Source organism: Baudoinia panamericana (genome assembly GCF_000338955.1).
Source record: "Baudoinia panamericana UAMH 10762 unplaced genomic scaffold BAUCOscaffold_4, whole genome shotgun sequence".
In the NCBI taxonomy this organism is placed as follows: domain Eukaryota; kingdom Fungi; phylum Ascomycota; class Dothideomycetes; order Mycosphaerellales; family Teratosphaeriaceae; genus Baudoinia; species Baudoinia panamericana.
Window position 1 is genome coordinate 1542883 of NW_006911260.1, and position 13731 is coordinate 1556613.

At 54.1% G+C, this 13731-nt stretch overlaps 6 protein-coding genes across 6 annotated transcripts; 1 reads left to right on the forward strand and 5 right to left on the reverse strand.

Annotated features, from left to right (window-relative positions):
• Positions 1–75: 75 nt before the first annotated feature.
• Positions 76–1072, reverse strand: BAUCODRAFT_121349 (uncharacterized protein; the record flags this gene model as incomplete). Its single annotated transcript, XM_007676884.1, has 2 exons — positions 76–716; positions 790–1072. 2 exons carry the CDS (start codon positions 1070–1072, stop codon positions 76–78), a joined length of 924 nt encoding a protein of 307 aa, XP_007675074.1.
• A 665-nt stretch (positions 1073–1737) lies between these two features.
• BAUCODRAFT_138223 (uncharacterized protein) lies at positions 1738–4496 on the reverse strand. Its single transcript, XM_007676885.1, has 2 exons — positions 4177–4496; positions 1738–4121 (listed from the first exon to the last, which is right to left on the reverse strand). The coding sequence occupies exons 1-2, from the start codon at positions 4243–4245 to the stop codon at positions 2232–2234; spliced, it is 1959 nt and encodes a 652-aa protein (XP_007675075.1). The 5' UTR covers positions 4246–4496; the 3' UTR covers positions 1738–2231.
• A 62-nt stretch (positions 4497–4558) lies between these two features.
• Positions 4559–6128, reverse strand: BAUCODRAFT_427890 (uncharacterized protein). The gene is made up of 8 exons (XM_007676886.1): positions 5811–6128; positions 5650–5737; positions 5452–5602; positions 5192–5399; positions 5045–5136; positions 4858–4992; positions 4771–4797; positions 4559–4719 (listed from the first exon to the last, which is right to left on the reverse strand). The coding sequence occupies exons 1-8, from the start codon at positions 5968–5970 to the stop codon at positions 4636–4638; spliced, it is 945 nt and encodes a 314-aa protein (XP_007675076.1). The 5' UTR covers positions 5971–6128; the 3' UTR covers positions 4559–4635.
• A 36-nt stretch (positions 6129–6164) lies between these two features.
• On the reverse strand, positions 6165–7595 carry BAUCODRAFT_427975 (uncharacterized protein). The gene has a single exon (XM_007676887.1). It carries the CDS (start codon positions 7104–7106, stop codon positions 6288–6290), a length of 819 nt encoding a protein of 272 aa, XP_007675077.1. The 5' UTR covers positions 7107–7595; the 3' UTR covers positions 6165–6287.
• An 11-nt stretch (positions 7596–7606) lies between these two features.
• BAUCODRAFT_32533 (uncharacterized protein) lies at positions 7607–11503 on the forward strand. The gene has a single exon (XM_007676316.1). The coding sequence runs from the start codon at positions 7614–7616 to the stop codon at positions 11226–11228; it is 3615 nt and encodes a 1204-aa protein (XP_007674506.1). The 5' UTR covers positions 7607–7613; the 3' UTR covers positions 11229–11503.
• A 251-nt stretch (positions 11504–11754) lies between these two features.
• Positions 11755–13304, reverse strand: BAUCODRAFT_87156 (uncharacterized protein). Its single transcript, XM_007676522.1, has 2 exons — positions 12687–13304; positions 11755–12637 (listed from the first exon to the last, which is right to left on the reverse strand). Exons 1-2 carry the CDS (start codon positions 12977–12979, stop codon positions 11983–11985), a joined length of 948 nt encoding a protein of 315 aa, XP_007674712.1. The 5' UTR covers positions 12980–13304; the 3' UTR covers positions 11755–11982.
• Between the last annotated feature and the right edge of the window lie 427 nt (positions 13305–13731).

Genomic DNA, 13731 nt, shown 5'->3' on the forward strand with positions numbered 1-13731 from the left:
AAACCAAGACACGTGCATTCATCACAAGTGGTGCTCAACATCAGCTATTACGATCATAGGAGTATCTCTTGCAACTCATTTGCCATATGGAGCCTCGCGCACGCCGTCGTTCATTTCAACCCTCTCCCTCTCCGTCGGCGCCTCATTTATGGGCACCTGCTGACTCCAATGTGGTGGCTGCTTGTATTGATACGGCTGCACCACGTTCGAAGGCTGCGATTGTTGCTTGTACTCGTACGGCGATACCAGGGTGGAAGGCGTGTGCGCAGTCATGTTGGGTGTGGCGTGATCAACAGCCTGCTGCGACCGCCCTCTTCGTAACTTCCTGTTCTGGCCAAGGAGCAAGGCTACTGCTGCCAGTGCTGCGAGTAGCAAGACACCAAGTGGTACAGAGATCGCAGCTGCTATCGTTGCAACGCTGGAGCTCCCGGCCGACGCCGTGGTGCATGACGTTGCTGATGCGGTGACGGTTGCAGTAGAGTTCTGCAGAACGAACGCTGCAGAAGGCGCCGACGTCTCCGTCGGGTTTGGCGTTAATAGCGCCCCGTTCGCCCTGTTGTATATCACTTCACCAGGTGAGATATTGAAGGGCGCTTTCGAGCCTTGCGTCCCGGTCATGCATTGGCCTGTGGTTTGGTTGTAGTTTCTCCCACAACAAAAGGCGCCGTTGAGGGTGTCGTAGGCTAAATAGATGCCCGTTGAACTACCTGGCGCGACTTTCACCGCAACAGTGTCAGTGGGTCTTAGTGACAGTTTCAGGCATTCTGCTGCAAATATAGTTCAACTCACCGTCTGCGCAATATTGCGGACAAGCCGGAGAACTCCAGGTACTATCAGTGCAGCTTCCTCGCCCTAGCCTGTTCGTGTAGACATTGCTTTGCTGCAAGCACATCCCATTGCTCAAGCATATGTCAGTGAAGTAGCAGCACCAACTAACCGATGCCTGAGCATTGCACGGAGTTTGGTTGTACGCCGGAGAGTGGTCGGGCCAGTAACATGATGTCTCTGGCACGCATTGTGCGAGACGAAGAAATCCAAATGTCGCTGTGAGTTCAAGCACTGTGGAAAACATCCCGGTATGCAGCTCACCAACTACGCTTCGGTCCTCTGGAGCCGACACGTTTGCGAACGTTTGGCAATATAAGAGAGCGATGCTTCAGCTAGTTATGGGAATGCGGATGGGTTGACGACCCCGCCCGATGAGCGGCTTGCACAACACTGCCCCAGTTCCCTAATGTCGAATGCTAATTCACTGTAGCCCAATACCAACGAACGCGACAGCGGAAGGATGCTCGGCTGCAGCCTTCATATTGACTGGCCATTCAGCGGTTTCGGTTCGTTGAAAGGACATGAACATCTTCGACTCCAGGTAAATGCCCGCCGCATAAGGCTACAAGATCTGCTCTCTGTGGCTATGAACGCCTCTGAACGTGGTGAATTCCCAAAGCGAACCAGGGCGCGAGGAGGCAATAGGAGAGAGGCTGTAAAGTGCAGCGGGAGGAGCGCCGAGACTCTGCTCGCTGTCTTACGCCAGTTACTTCCGGCTAGAGCAAGAGTATGTAAGCACAGCCTTATCCTCTTCTGGACTTTAAGAGCATTGTCGTCCGATTGATGTCATTGGACGGCCCACAGCAGTCCACACAGCACTTCTGTAGAACTCGCATCTACCATGAAGATGCTAGACCTTGTCCGCCTTGAGTGCGCTTCCGACAATGGCATCGCGACTTAGCGCTGAGCGCACTTCTGAGACCGGCACGATTGCGGACACCATCGCGCAGACTGTCGGTAGGTGGCGCGACTCATGACTCGCAACAATCTAAAGGAGCGAACCACCGAAGCATGCCATGGCTGACAGCGTGTGAAGCTAATGCCGAGGTTTTGTTCCCGCGAGAGCATGATTTGAAGGTGATCACCGCGCAAGCACCGAGCGGTCTTATGCATTTCGCTTCGCTTGTGGCCACTGATCCCAAGTCGGCCAGCGTTCATAAAGTGCGCTCAAGATGATCGAAGAACGTAAGAACGTTGCTGACGGCGCCGCAAGGAGTACAAGGTGGTGCTAACTGGACCCGGAGAGAAGGACCGGTGGATGAGCGTGACGAAGCTACTGGAGGAGACCGAGCGCAGGGTCGCAAAGCAAGTGCTCAAGAAGTAGAGCCTGGTAAGACCTCCAACATCGTCAGCCAACGGCAATACACAGGCTGTTAGGCGACATCAATTCAAGCGCAGAATTGTCATGTCGCCACTGTCTTTGGAGCGGCAGACTTCTCGGTCTGGTGCCCGTTAGCCTCCAGTTGCTCCCTCTCCTTCGCCAACTCCGGATTCAGCGGCTTTGCTGGATCATAGCCTACTTGCTTCACGATACCTAAACCTTTGGTCCTGCCTTCTCTGAACAATATTCGATCGCCAACAGCCAGGAACTCCGGTCTTTGCACGAATCGGAACGCCACTGTCGCCCTGTCACCGGTGCGGATGTACGCTCGGTCAATGTCTATGATGGCGCAGGTCTGACTGACCGGTCCCACATGCAGCATGGCTTGGTATTTCGTCCGGATGGTCGTAGCGTGCGATAAGATGAGCACCTCTGCAACGAACTCGCGGAAGACCTTGGGCTGGGACAGCGGAGCGTTTGGATTAGCTTCGGATTTGGCCAGTAAGACGACCATGCCTTTCCGGACGTCCTTTCTTCGTACTCTGCGTAGTGCGAAAGACGCGCTTTGACCTGCTGAGCATGCTGGTACTGGTATCCGTTTCCGTTCGATCGACCTGATTGTGGTCGTTGTGAACTGGCCTAGACTGTCCGGTCCAACAAGCACGGTGTCTCCAGCATGTACGACCCCTGACTTGACCACTCCGGAGACGACGGTGCCGACGAACGGCACGGAGAATGTATCATTAACATGGAACTCGAAAGGCGCATCGACATCGTACTTTCCGTGATGTGGTAGGATGTTCAGGAACTCTCGCACAAGGTCCAGACTTTCGCCTGTCACGTTCGAGACCTGGAAGATGGGACATATCCTTTGGCTGACAAACTGAGTAGCTGTATTGACGCACTCCTCTCGATTCTTGATGAAGATCGGTATCTTTCGCGCTCCCGGCGATTTCAGAATCTTTGTCAGCTGGGTGAGCGTCTGCTGCAAGATATTGGGCGGACAGATGTCGATTTTGGTGACCACCACCATGACCGGCACATTGAGCGCCAAGGCAATGCCGAGGTGCTCTTTCGACATGCCGATCAAGCCGTTGTTCGCCGCAACCATTAGTAAGCAGTAGTTTGGCTCACTGCTCAACAAGCCGAAGACGGTGGTTCGCAGGTATCGCTCGTGACCTGCAAGGTCCGTGAAGGAGATAACCTTCGCGGAGCGTTTGCCTATCTCCTCCCAGCTGAGCTTCCGTCCTGGGACGCCGGACACGACAACCTCACCCTTCGTGTCGAAGCCCATAATCTCCATGCCCACAGAGCTAGTCCTGCCGGACTCGATCTCATGCTTATGTCGGAAGAGGTTGACTCGCATCTTGCCTCTGCCGTCGTCCAGCCCGCCCTTAACAAGCACGCCAAGTAGAGTGCTCTTGCCAGCATCGACATTGCCAACGACGGCTATCCGCGTCTCGATGGTATCGTCGACGTCTTCCGGCTGTCTTCGTAGTAAGAACTTCCCTATGCACCCTCGCTCTTTCTTCAGCTCGTTGCCAACGTCTACCTCGCTGTTAGGCACGTTCTTCGTCATAAGCGTCCTGTAGTCCGCTTTGAGCGTTCCCAACAAGCTTCGTAGTCGTGCAAGCGCGGCGTCCCATTCCGCCTCCGTCAACAGCTGTGTGTCGCCATCGTCTTCCAATCCGACATCGAACAAGCACTCGCCATGCCCTTCGTCTAATCGGTCTTGGATGATGTCCCTCAATTGCTTGATGCTGTCGTCTTTCGTGGCAGAATCGTCAAGGAGCAGCTGTTTTAACCTGACTTTCGGCCTATCGTCTGCGAGATCTAGGGTGTCAAGGATGTCGAGTTCGGCATGCTCATGCTTGATCGGCGCGCCATTGGCGGACCCGTTAGTCGCGGTCGTGATGGGCACTTTCCGTAGGGCCTGCTGCTGCTGCACATAGTCGGCGAAGTCGCTAAGAGCCTGCGATGTCCCCTCGTCAGTCATCCGCTCCTGATTGCTAGAAGACTGCACCTACAGACTCCCCAGCTCTTCTTTCACTCGCTGATTGTGGAGCTTGCTTATAGCGTTCCGCTCTGGTCGTCATCTCGGATATCGTAGCGTTGGGATCGATCGTATCTCAGGTGCGACTAGATCCGTATTCGAGGTACCATTGCTGAACGAAATGGAGATGCTAGGCTTTGGTGGCGATATATAGATGGGATCGCCTTAGTAGACTCAATGCATGACTCTGCCATCTCACCCCACACTCGATCAGGCGGGGCAGGCGAAGCAGCGAACCCCTCCGACTCAGCCTTGTGAGATCGAGTCAGATATCAACAATGATTCGACCACGATCGACTCATCTTTCGAACGAAGCTCATGCGCTGGAACCGCATGGAACAAAATGCACACCTCGGTGCACAAGCACGGGGGCGGCTGAAAGTACCTTGCATTTTTGGCTGGAGATGGATGGAGGGATTGTATATTACAATATCTACGAGTTGTTCTTCGCCTCCCGGAGTGCCGCCATCACATCGACACGCTCCGTCTTGCCTGTGAACTTCTGTACAGTCGGATCCTGCCAGGTATTAGCACAGCTTCAACTTCCGAACCGTGGAAGATAACCTACATCTAGTCGCATAAAGACGTTGTGTTGCTGTAAACCAGTTGTCAGCATATGTTAGGTAGCTCGCATCGCAAACAGGACTCGACGCACCTTCTCATCGCCAATGGTGAACTTGCCCTGCGTCTGCTTGTTGGAGTTGGCGAAAGACTCCAGCTTCTTAATGGGTTCGCTTTGCGCTACTTTTACCGCGAATTTGACGTTGCCCTTTGTGTACTCATGACCAGGCTGACAGTGGTCAATAAGGCGAACTGGCATGTTCTGACATCCTGAGACTTACGTATACTCTCGTGTCGTCTGGTAGTGCAGCAAGCGTCTTGTTGAGCGCCTTGTCCATCTCCTCTGCGGTACCTTCGAAGAAACGACCGCAGCCTGAGATACCATTAGCAATCCAACTCACTAATTGGCGTCATTGAACAGCACTCGCCTCCGATGAACAGTGTATCGCCAGTAAAAACAGCTCGATCGTTACCATCCTCAAAGAGGTAGCAGATACTGTCTTGCGTGTGACACGGCGTATGTAATGCTTTAACCTTGATGCTTTCGCCGACCGTAAACGTCTCGCCGTGGCTAGGAGTCTTGGTCACTTTGGCACAGTCTCTGCCGCCAATGACGGGCACGGAGTATGACTTGAGCTACGTCTGCATTAGCGACGTTATTGCAACAAACAGCAGACTATTTGCGTACCATCTCGGCATTGCCGCCAGCATGGTCATGGTGACTGGCCGTTGTTAGCATGGATTGACATCTTCGGAAGGAGAGTACTGACTGGTGAGTGTTGACGATACTCTTCAGATTGACGCCGCTGTCCACGGCTTTCTTAATGTGAGGCAGGACTCTGTGTCATGTTAGCGGATATTTGTCGAGCATATCGGCAAGACGCACTCAGAAGGGTTGGCAGGATCAATAATCACAGCATCCTTAGTCTTGTCGTCGGTCACGAGATACGCATAGTTGTTTCCACTACCCTCCCCTGCATACCTCAATTAGCTAGTCCATCAAGGTGGCCAGCTTGACCTATAGCTAGCTGTACGGTAAGCACATACACATAGGGATGGATTCAATATGCATCTTGCCAACAGTAGCGGGCTTCAAGGATGGTTTATCAGCAAAGAAGTACAAGAGGAGACTTGCAACGCCTACAACAACTATTCCCAGGCTCAATGGCCGTCTAAAGAGCTGCTTACTTGTCGCGAGAAAGCTCATTAGGTTAGTGACGTCGGTTAACGCTCGAAGAACGCGAGACGAGCGGAGCTCGTTCGTAGGCGCGAGGTGATGTCAAAGCGACAGGCGAGAAGCAGCGTCCCGGTAGTTTTGGGAAGAAGTCTTCCCAGCTTACATAAACGAGAAGTACGAAATTACACAGAACATGAGTACGGCCGTAGCTCGCCGGGACGCTTGCTGATAATTGTTTTGGTGACCCAAAAAGCCGTTATCGTATCCATGAGAATTTTTTGGAACGTCCTTAGTACCGTTCTCCGCCGACATGAAGAACAAGCGGACAGGCGGACAGGCTCACCCCCTCACCTACCTTGCCTTCCCTTGCCCTCAAACGCACTCTTCTTCATGAAATTGATCGATATCATCTGCCCTGGCTTTCCATCCTTCGGTCTCTTGACACTCTTCCTGCAAACCGGACAAGTGCCGGTCTTCCGCTCGCCCGCCCTCTCACCAGCCTTTAGCGCTTGTGTCAGACACTCGTGACAGTACACATGCCCGCAATGCGTCGCGGTCATGTTCGTATAGTTCTCCATGCAAATGATGCACTGCCTTTTGCCAATCTTCTGCGGGCCGCCAGATGCTTCGGACGCTTGTTGAGCGGCGACGGTGGCGGCTTGTTGGTGAGCGAGAAGCTCGTCCTCTGCCGACGGGTTTTCGTTGGTCAGATCCAGTTCTTCGATCACCGAAGCTGGGCGTGTGCGCTTGGCCGGGCCGCTGCTTTCTGCGATCGCATCTTCTGCGGCGCGCTTGAGGCTGCGAGGCTGTGTCCGGCGTCGATTGAGAGTGGGAGGCGAAGTAGCCTCATTTGTCAGGTCGACGAAGCTGCCGCGGCGTCGCTGGCGAGTGCTTAGCGGCATGTCGTCGTCGCTGATCTGATCTCTGCTGACTGTGCTGCGGAGAGCAGACTGAGGAAAATATTCGTCGTCCGGGATAGAGTGGACTGATTCACTCGGTATATAGCCAGAGGATTGTGTCGAGTCAGGGTATGCGCGCACACTCTCGGTTCGTGCACGTGGGGTGGACGGGCGGTAATGGAGGGAGCGAGGACGATCGGGGATTATGTGTACGTTGTTGTCCGGTGAGACATGCCTCTCCGCTAGTGACGAGCCGACATTGCCCATAAGATCCTCCGACGCCGGCCCCGGAACCCACCTGTCATAGAGTGTCGCGCGGTGTAGAAAGTCGGCGTCGGCAAGGTCAGGTGTGATGGAGTTACCGTTATTCCGCTCATCCTCCGGCAGCGACACCTCGTCAAAGCCAGACCTAATTCACAGATGAGCGCATGGCCTACAACACGCTGCAAACAGTTGCGACAAAGCTCACCAATTCACCGGCAACTCGTCGAAGCCCCAATCATTCTGCGGAAGGTTCCACGTCCGTTGAGGCGCATACGATGGACCGGGCAATAGACCTGACTCGCTCGAGCTCATAGCTCAACTTAGAGCAATGAGATGCAGCTTTCACGTAAGGGTGTACGGTCAGCGAGAAGGCAAGAGTGCTCGAGACGCAAAGCAATGTCGCCTCTGTTGCCCCAAATTACTCGCATCTCGGCCCGAGCAAGCGCATGGCGCATGGGGTAGGGCTGAGGGAAAGTCGAACACGCTAGACCGAAGCTTCTCTATGACGCGATGCCAACCACGACATCCTTATTACCTCCTACACTGTACGTGTATCATGAGTTGGTAGTGATAAGAGCGAAAAGCACCATGCGATCGCGCTGTAGTCGCCACTTGGTGGACGTCTTTGAGCGCACGGAGCAAACATCGCTGCTCCGCATCCGCCCAGCTCATGCCCCTAAATGGTCGTCTGAGCAAGGACGATACGCCACCGCGGCCGCTCAGGTGGTCGCGGAGCCAGAGTGCACACCACCGTCACGGTCGCGGAGCTTGTCAGTACCGTCTCGAGCAAGGTTCAACGACATCGGCGTGCAACATGTCTCCGAGCACGTCCACTCACAGCTCTTTCCGGCACGATCACATAGGCCGGCTTCTCCAGCCGACCCGGACTTGGTCAACTTATCGAAGAGGCACCTTGCGCAACATGAACTACTTGGAAAGCAGAACGAGACCGTCGAGCCCATCGCATTCGATCTTCCGGACTTGCAGGGTGCGACGCTGGACGAGCACTTCTACCGGTTAGGAATGGACAGCGCAGATAAGTACTTGACCATGGCCCGGAAGTATGCGCGTGCTTCTCCTCCGCCCAAGCCCAGGCGATGGCAGAGAAGAAGCGGATGGACAAAATATCATGCGGACGGCAACTGGGAAGCGATCAACGTCCCGGATGCTGATTTGCTAACCTTCGATATCGAGGTGATGTGGCGCGAGACAAGTTTTCCGGCCATGGCTTGCGCCGTCTCCGCGACCCACTGGTATGCTTGGTTGTCACCGTGGCTGCTTGGCGAAAGTGACAGTGACCGGCATCTTATACCGCTGGGCAACCCCAAAGAGCCGCGCATTGTCGTAGGACACAATATCGGCTACGATCGAGCTCGCATAGCTGAGGAGTACAGTCTGGACCAATCGCGCAATTTCTTCTTGGACACGATGAGCTTGCACGTCGCTGTCAATGGGATGTGCAGCCGGCAACGACCCGGCTGGACGAAGGCACGCAAGCAGCGAGAGAGACAGGATCGGTATGCGCAAGAAGAGGAGTCGGCTGGCCTGTCTACGCTGCTTAATGCGGAAGAGGGCATGGAAGATGAAGAAGAGCTTTGGGTCGGCCGCTCATCCGCCAACAGTCTCCGTGATGTAGCGAAGTTTCACTGCGGTATCACGATTGACAAGGCGAAGCGCGAGTGGTTTGGTGAGCTTGACCGAGACGGCGTGGTTGAGAAGCTTGACGAGCTTATGGACTACTGCGCGGCTGATGTCGAGGTAACACACAAGGTGTACAAGGCCGTCTTCCCTGTCTTCCTAGACACGTGTCCTCATCCAGTGTCCTTTGCGGCACTGAGACATCTGTCGAGTGAGATATTGCCAGTCAATAACGGGTGGGAGGCGTACATTGCAAATGCTGAAGCAACCTTCCAACGTCTTTCATCTGCCGTCGAAGAGCGCTTGAGTAGTTTGGCAGAGACGGCATTGAAGCAGAAGGCATCACCAAATGTTTATCAAAAAGATCCATGGCTGCGACAGCTGGACTGGGGCGGCCAGGAAGTGCGCATGGTCAAGGGTAAGAAGAAGGACGACCCGCCACGACCGGCAGCACGGCAGAAGAAGCCCGGAATGCCAAATTGGTACAAAGAGCTATTCAACAATAACGACTCGTCCGTGAACCTAACAGTGCGCACGCGGATCGCACCTCTCTTGCTCAAGCTCGCTTGGGACGGGCATCCGCTCGTTTGGTCCGACAAATACGGTTGGACATTTCGAGTGCTTCCCGGAGAGGCTCAGAAGTACCGCGGAAGCTCCATGACTGAATGCGACATGAACGAAGAAGAAAGTCCGCAGCTCAAGAATGACTTCAATCACATATACTTTAAGTTACCGCATGCGAACGGACCGAGTGCGCGATGTGCGACGCCGCTTGCTAAGGGCTATCTGCAGTTCTTCGAGAATGGCACGCTTGGCTCTGAGTACGAATATGCGCGCGAGGCGCTCGAGATGAACGCATCGTGCTCGTACTGGATCAGCGCGCGGGATCGCATAAGAAGTCAGATGGTCGTGTATGAGCAAGATGTGCCAGGTGTTGAAAATGGCAGCGATGAGCAAGGCTTCATTCTGCCGCAAGTCATACCGATGGGGACTATCACCCGCCGGGCAGTTGAGAACACGTGGCTAACGGCGTCAAACGCGAAGAAGAACCGCGTTGGATCAGAACTCAAAAGCATGATCACTGCGCCACCCGGCTACGCCTTTGTAGGCGCCGACGTAGACAGTCAGGAGCTTTGGATCGCATCGCTTGTCGGGGATGCCAGCTTCAAGCTGCACGGCGGTAATGCCATCGGCTTCATGACGCTCGAAGGCAACAAGGCTGCAGGTACGGACCTGCACTCACGTACTGCGAAGATCCTTGGCATCTCCCGTAACGATGCAAAAGTGTTCAACTACGGCCGCATCTATGGCGCAGGCTTGAAATTCGCCCAGGGCCTGCTGCGCCGCTTCAACCCCAGTCTGAGTGAGGACCAAGCCAACGACATTGCGAAGAAGCTGTACGTTGAGACCAAGGGCACCAAGGCTGGCGCGAAAATCTTCCGCGAACGCAAATTCTGGTATGGAGGCACCGAATCGCTAGTGTTCAACCGACTCGAGGACTTTGCGGAGCAAGAACGCCCTCGCACTCCTGTCCTTGGCGCGGGTATAACTGAAGCGCTTATGCGTCGTTTCTTAAGCAAAGGCGGCTTTTTAACGAGTCGAATTAATTGGGCTATTCAGTCGAGTGGTGTTGATTACTTGCATCTGCTCATCGTTAGCATGGAGTACCTGTGCCGACGCTACAACATCAACGCTCGCTTGGCGCTGACGGTGCACGATGAGATCCGCTATCTTGCGAAAGGGGAGGACAAGTATCGAACCGCCATGGCCCTGCAAGTCGCCAATGTCTGGACGCGCGCGATGTTCAGCCAGCAGATGGGTATCGATGACCTACCGCAGAGCTGTGCGTACTTCAGCGCCGTGGACATCGATCACGTCTTGCGGAAGGAGGTGGATATGGATTGTGTGACACCTTCGCATCCGAACAAAATCCCGCCGGGTGAAAGTTTAGACATTGTCCAAATCCTGGCAATGGGCGACGAGGCGTGTCTTGACCCCGGGGTGCGACCGCTGGACTCGCCACACCCGGAGCGATTTGCCTATACGGAGCGTGTGCCCGTGATGGAGAATCTCCAGACGGAGAATGGCCAGCATTACCTACGCGCGCAAATCTCGAAGGATCGCAAGGAATTCCAGGCCGTTACCGGGGAAGTGAAGCGCGCCAATACAAATACCATCACGTCGTTGGACGATGATCCACAGCACGAACCCAAGCAGCAACACGGTAGGCAACCTGGTGTCCCTGGACGCAAACAGCGGTCGAAGACAGGATCAAACGCCTATAATAACGACTTGCAATCCCGACCTGAGTTGGTACCTGTGGAGGTGCCTATGGATGGGGTGATGAGTTATTATGTGAACAAGAATGGTGGGAATCGAAGCGCTTGGGCTTCCACGCCTTTGAACAGAAACAGCACGGCAATGCATGTAGGACTAGGAGCTGAAGGACGATGGCACAGTAGCAGGCCTACTGCGAGCGCGAGATAATGTCTTGTGGCTTCCTTCACGTTGTGTATAGGACTTTTATCGCATCGTACAAGAGATGTGTCTAATTGTACAGCAAAACCTGGACACCCGCCGCAGATCGTCTCCGTCCGGTATCTCTGGGAACCCCTGTTTGTGTCTGAATTGCACTCTGGTATCTTTGTCTTCTCCTATCTTCCGCCTACGCCGCCTGCGACACCCACATTTATCTGTGAAGACCAAGATCAAAACAAAACATACAGCAGCGGGTATTCCCACGTGGTCACCCACCGCAGTACTAATCCACCGGTTCGCAGCTTAAGTACAGGAGAGCGGACGGGATCCTCTGTTCTCTGCGACCTATGGCCGTATGTAATCGTGAAGGTGTTTCTTGATTATCATATACGGTTTACTCAACCCGAAACGCCGCACCTCGCCCTCGAATGGTAAACGTACCGCCAATAATGTCTAGGGAGAACATACGATGCACCAGCTCCAGAGAGAAACCAGATCTCCGCATTAAACTGGTAACGGAGAGCCCTCAGTCGAACACGCGCATCCCAGGTTCGCGGTACAGATTTATCAAACATGCTTCGGTATTCACGCCGGTGAAATAAAAGAGGCACTGAAATCGTGTATGCTGTGCTTCCCATGGTTATCCCCGTACACTAAATCTGTAAGACCTCTATCAACAACCCCATAACGCCTCGCTAAGTCCGATGATCCGTGCCCTCTCAATGTCTGGTCCCGACTGTAAAGACTCGCGTGTCAAGGTACATCACAACGAAGATAATTCGCGGTCCTCCTTGTATGCCACTTCAGAGACAGTCTTCTTGGACTTGAAGGACCAGTTCGCAGCGTGCCACTGATCACCAAAGGCCAGGCCAGGATGAAATGCAGTCAAACAAATCGTAGCAATCGCAAGCATAGCGCCATCCAACACCAAGAAATCGGTTTCGTCGTTCCAGAGGCTGCCGTTAAAGCCCCCCCAAAGCTCAGCAACGCGGAAAATCGATCGAATGAGAACCACAACAGTTGCAAGCATTAGGCTTGCCAGGAAAACTTTGAACAGCATGCGGCCACGAGCTTGCTTCTTCGCCGGATTCTCATCCAGTGTGCCTCGTCGGCAGCAGAGGGCAAAGTCCGCTACCACGACGAGGAAGGCTGCCAGGCTTAGAGCTTGAAGGAAGAGACCGGCAATCATGATATCGATACCTTTCTTGGAGTCTTGGTGGTTGTCTGCTGTGTCTGCGATCGCACCGCCGATAGCCTGGAGAAGGAGGGAGAGGAAGTCGGACGTCATGAAGCCGATGGCAATTGTTCGTGGTGATAGCCTGGAGTTGGACTGTCCATACAACACGACTGTTCGTGTCAGGCAGAGATAGATGGCGGCGGAGATGAAGACGGGTGCAATGGTGAGTGTGATCAGGTATCTACCTCTCGTTAGCATTCAGCCATGGTACAAAGTAAAGTGATGCTCACATCAAAAACCCATCGCCGTTGAAAGGGTTGTTATGGATCATGATTCGAGCGCCGTAGCCTACCACCTCCAGAACCAGACCGATGCCCATGCCCGCCATGAAGCCCCATGTCTTGTAGAAGATGCCGAGTCCGAGCTGTGGGACGATGAACACCGCGAAGAAGATCGTGAAGAATAGATTGGCACCATAGTTGGGCAGATAGAGGAAGTTGCTTTGTGCAAGACAGCAGGTCTCCAGTGTGCAGAGGTCAGAAGGGATGTCGAGGTTACAACCGGCGTAAGGATCGATTGCCATGCTGATGTCTTGCTCTACGGACCTTGTGCGAGACTGTTTCGGTGAGGTCAAGGTGAGGCTGGAGTGCAGAGATTCGCAGTCACCTGTGGTGAGCTTGAGGAAGAGCGCGATGCGGATGTGCAGCACAACAACAACAGCGCACGAAGCAGTGATATATACCTACCTCTGCCTTTGTACGGCCGTTTCACAAGGGCGGCATTGTCAACCCACATACAATGCTGCGACGATTTCGCACGTACATGCCATTGGCTCGCTCGGTCCAGCATCACAGCTACGGAGTCGAATTCCCCAGGCACCCAGATTCTTTGCATCTGTAATGGCGTCGTTTATGGTCAACTGCAGCAACACCGCAAGGCGGCTTGGGCTTTCAAGGTATTCTAGGAGAGTGGAGGCTGTATGTTCCATCTTATTGGCTCGCTCGTATGCACGGGAGTGGCCGTACGGCACGAGTCGTGGACACGCTACGCGGCTTGTGCCTCAGCCACCACGGTCTCACATCATCTTGTCCGACGCCGTGAGGTTAGCAGTAGATTCATTCGAACATTCGTCTGGTTGTTCTGTCGTACGGCCAGCGACTGCCTGCTCAACCGATGCGCTGAGCCTGAAATACATGTCACTCGTGGCTCCTACATCTCGCAGCGCATCATGGTTATGCATCAACCAGGAGGTGAATGGGGACTGAACGGCAGGAAGGAAGCAAAGCGGACACCGTTGTCCCGCTCCTCACAAAACGTACCCACTTGTCTCCGCAA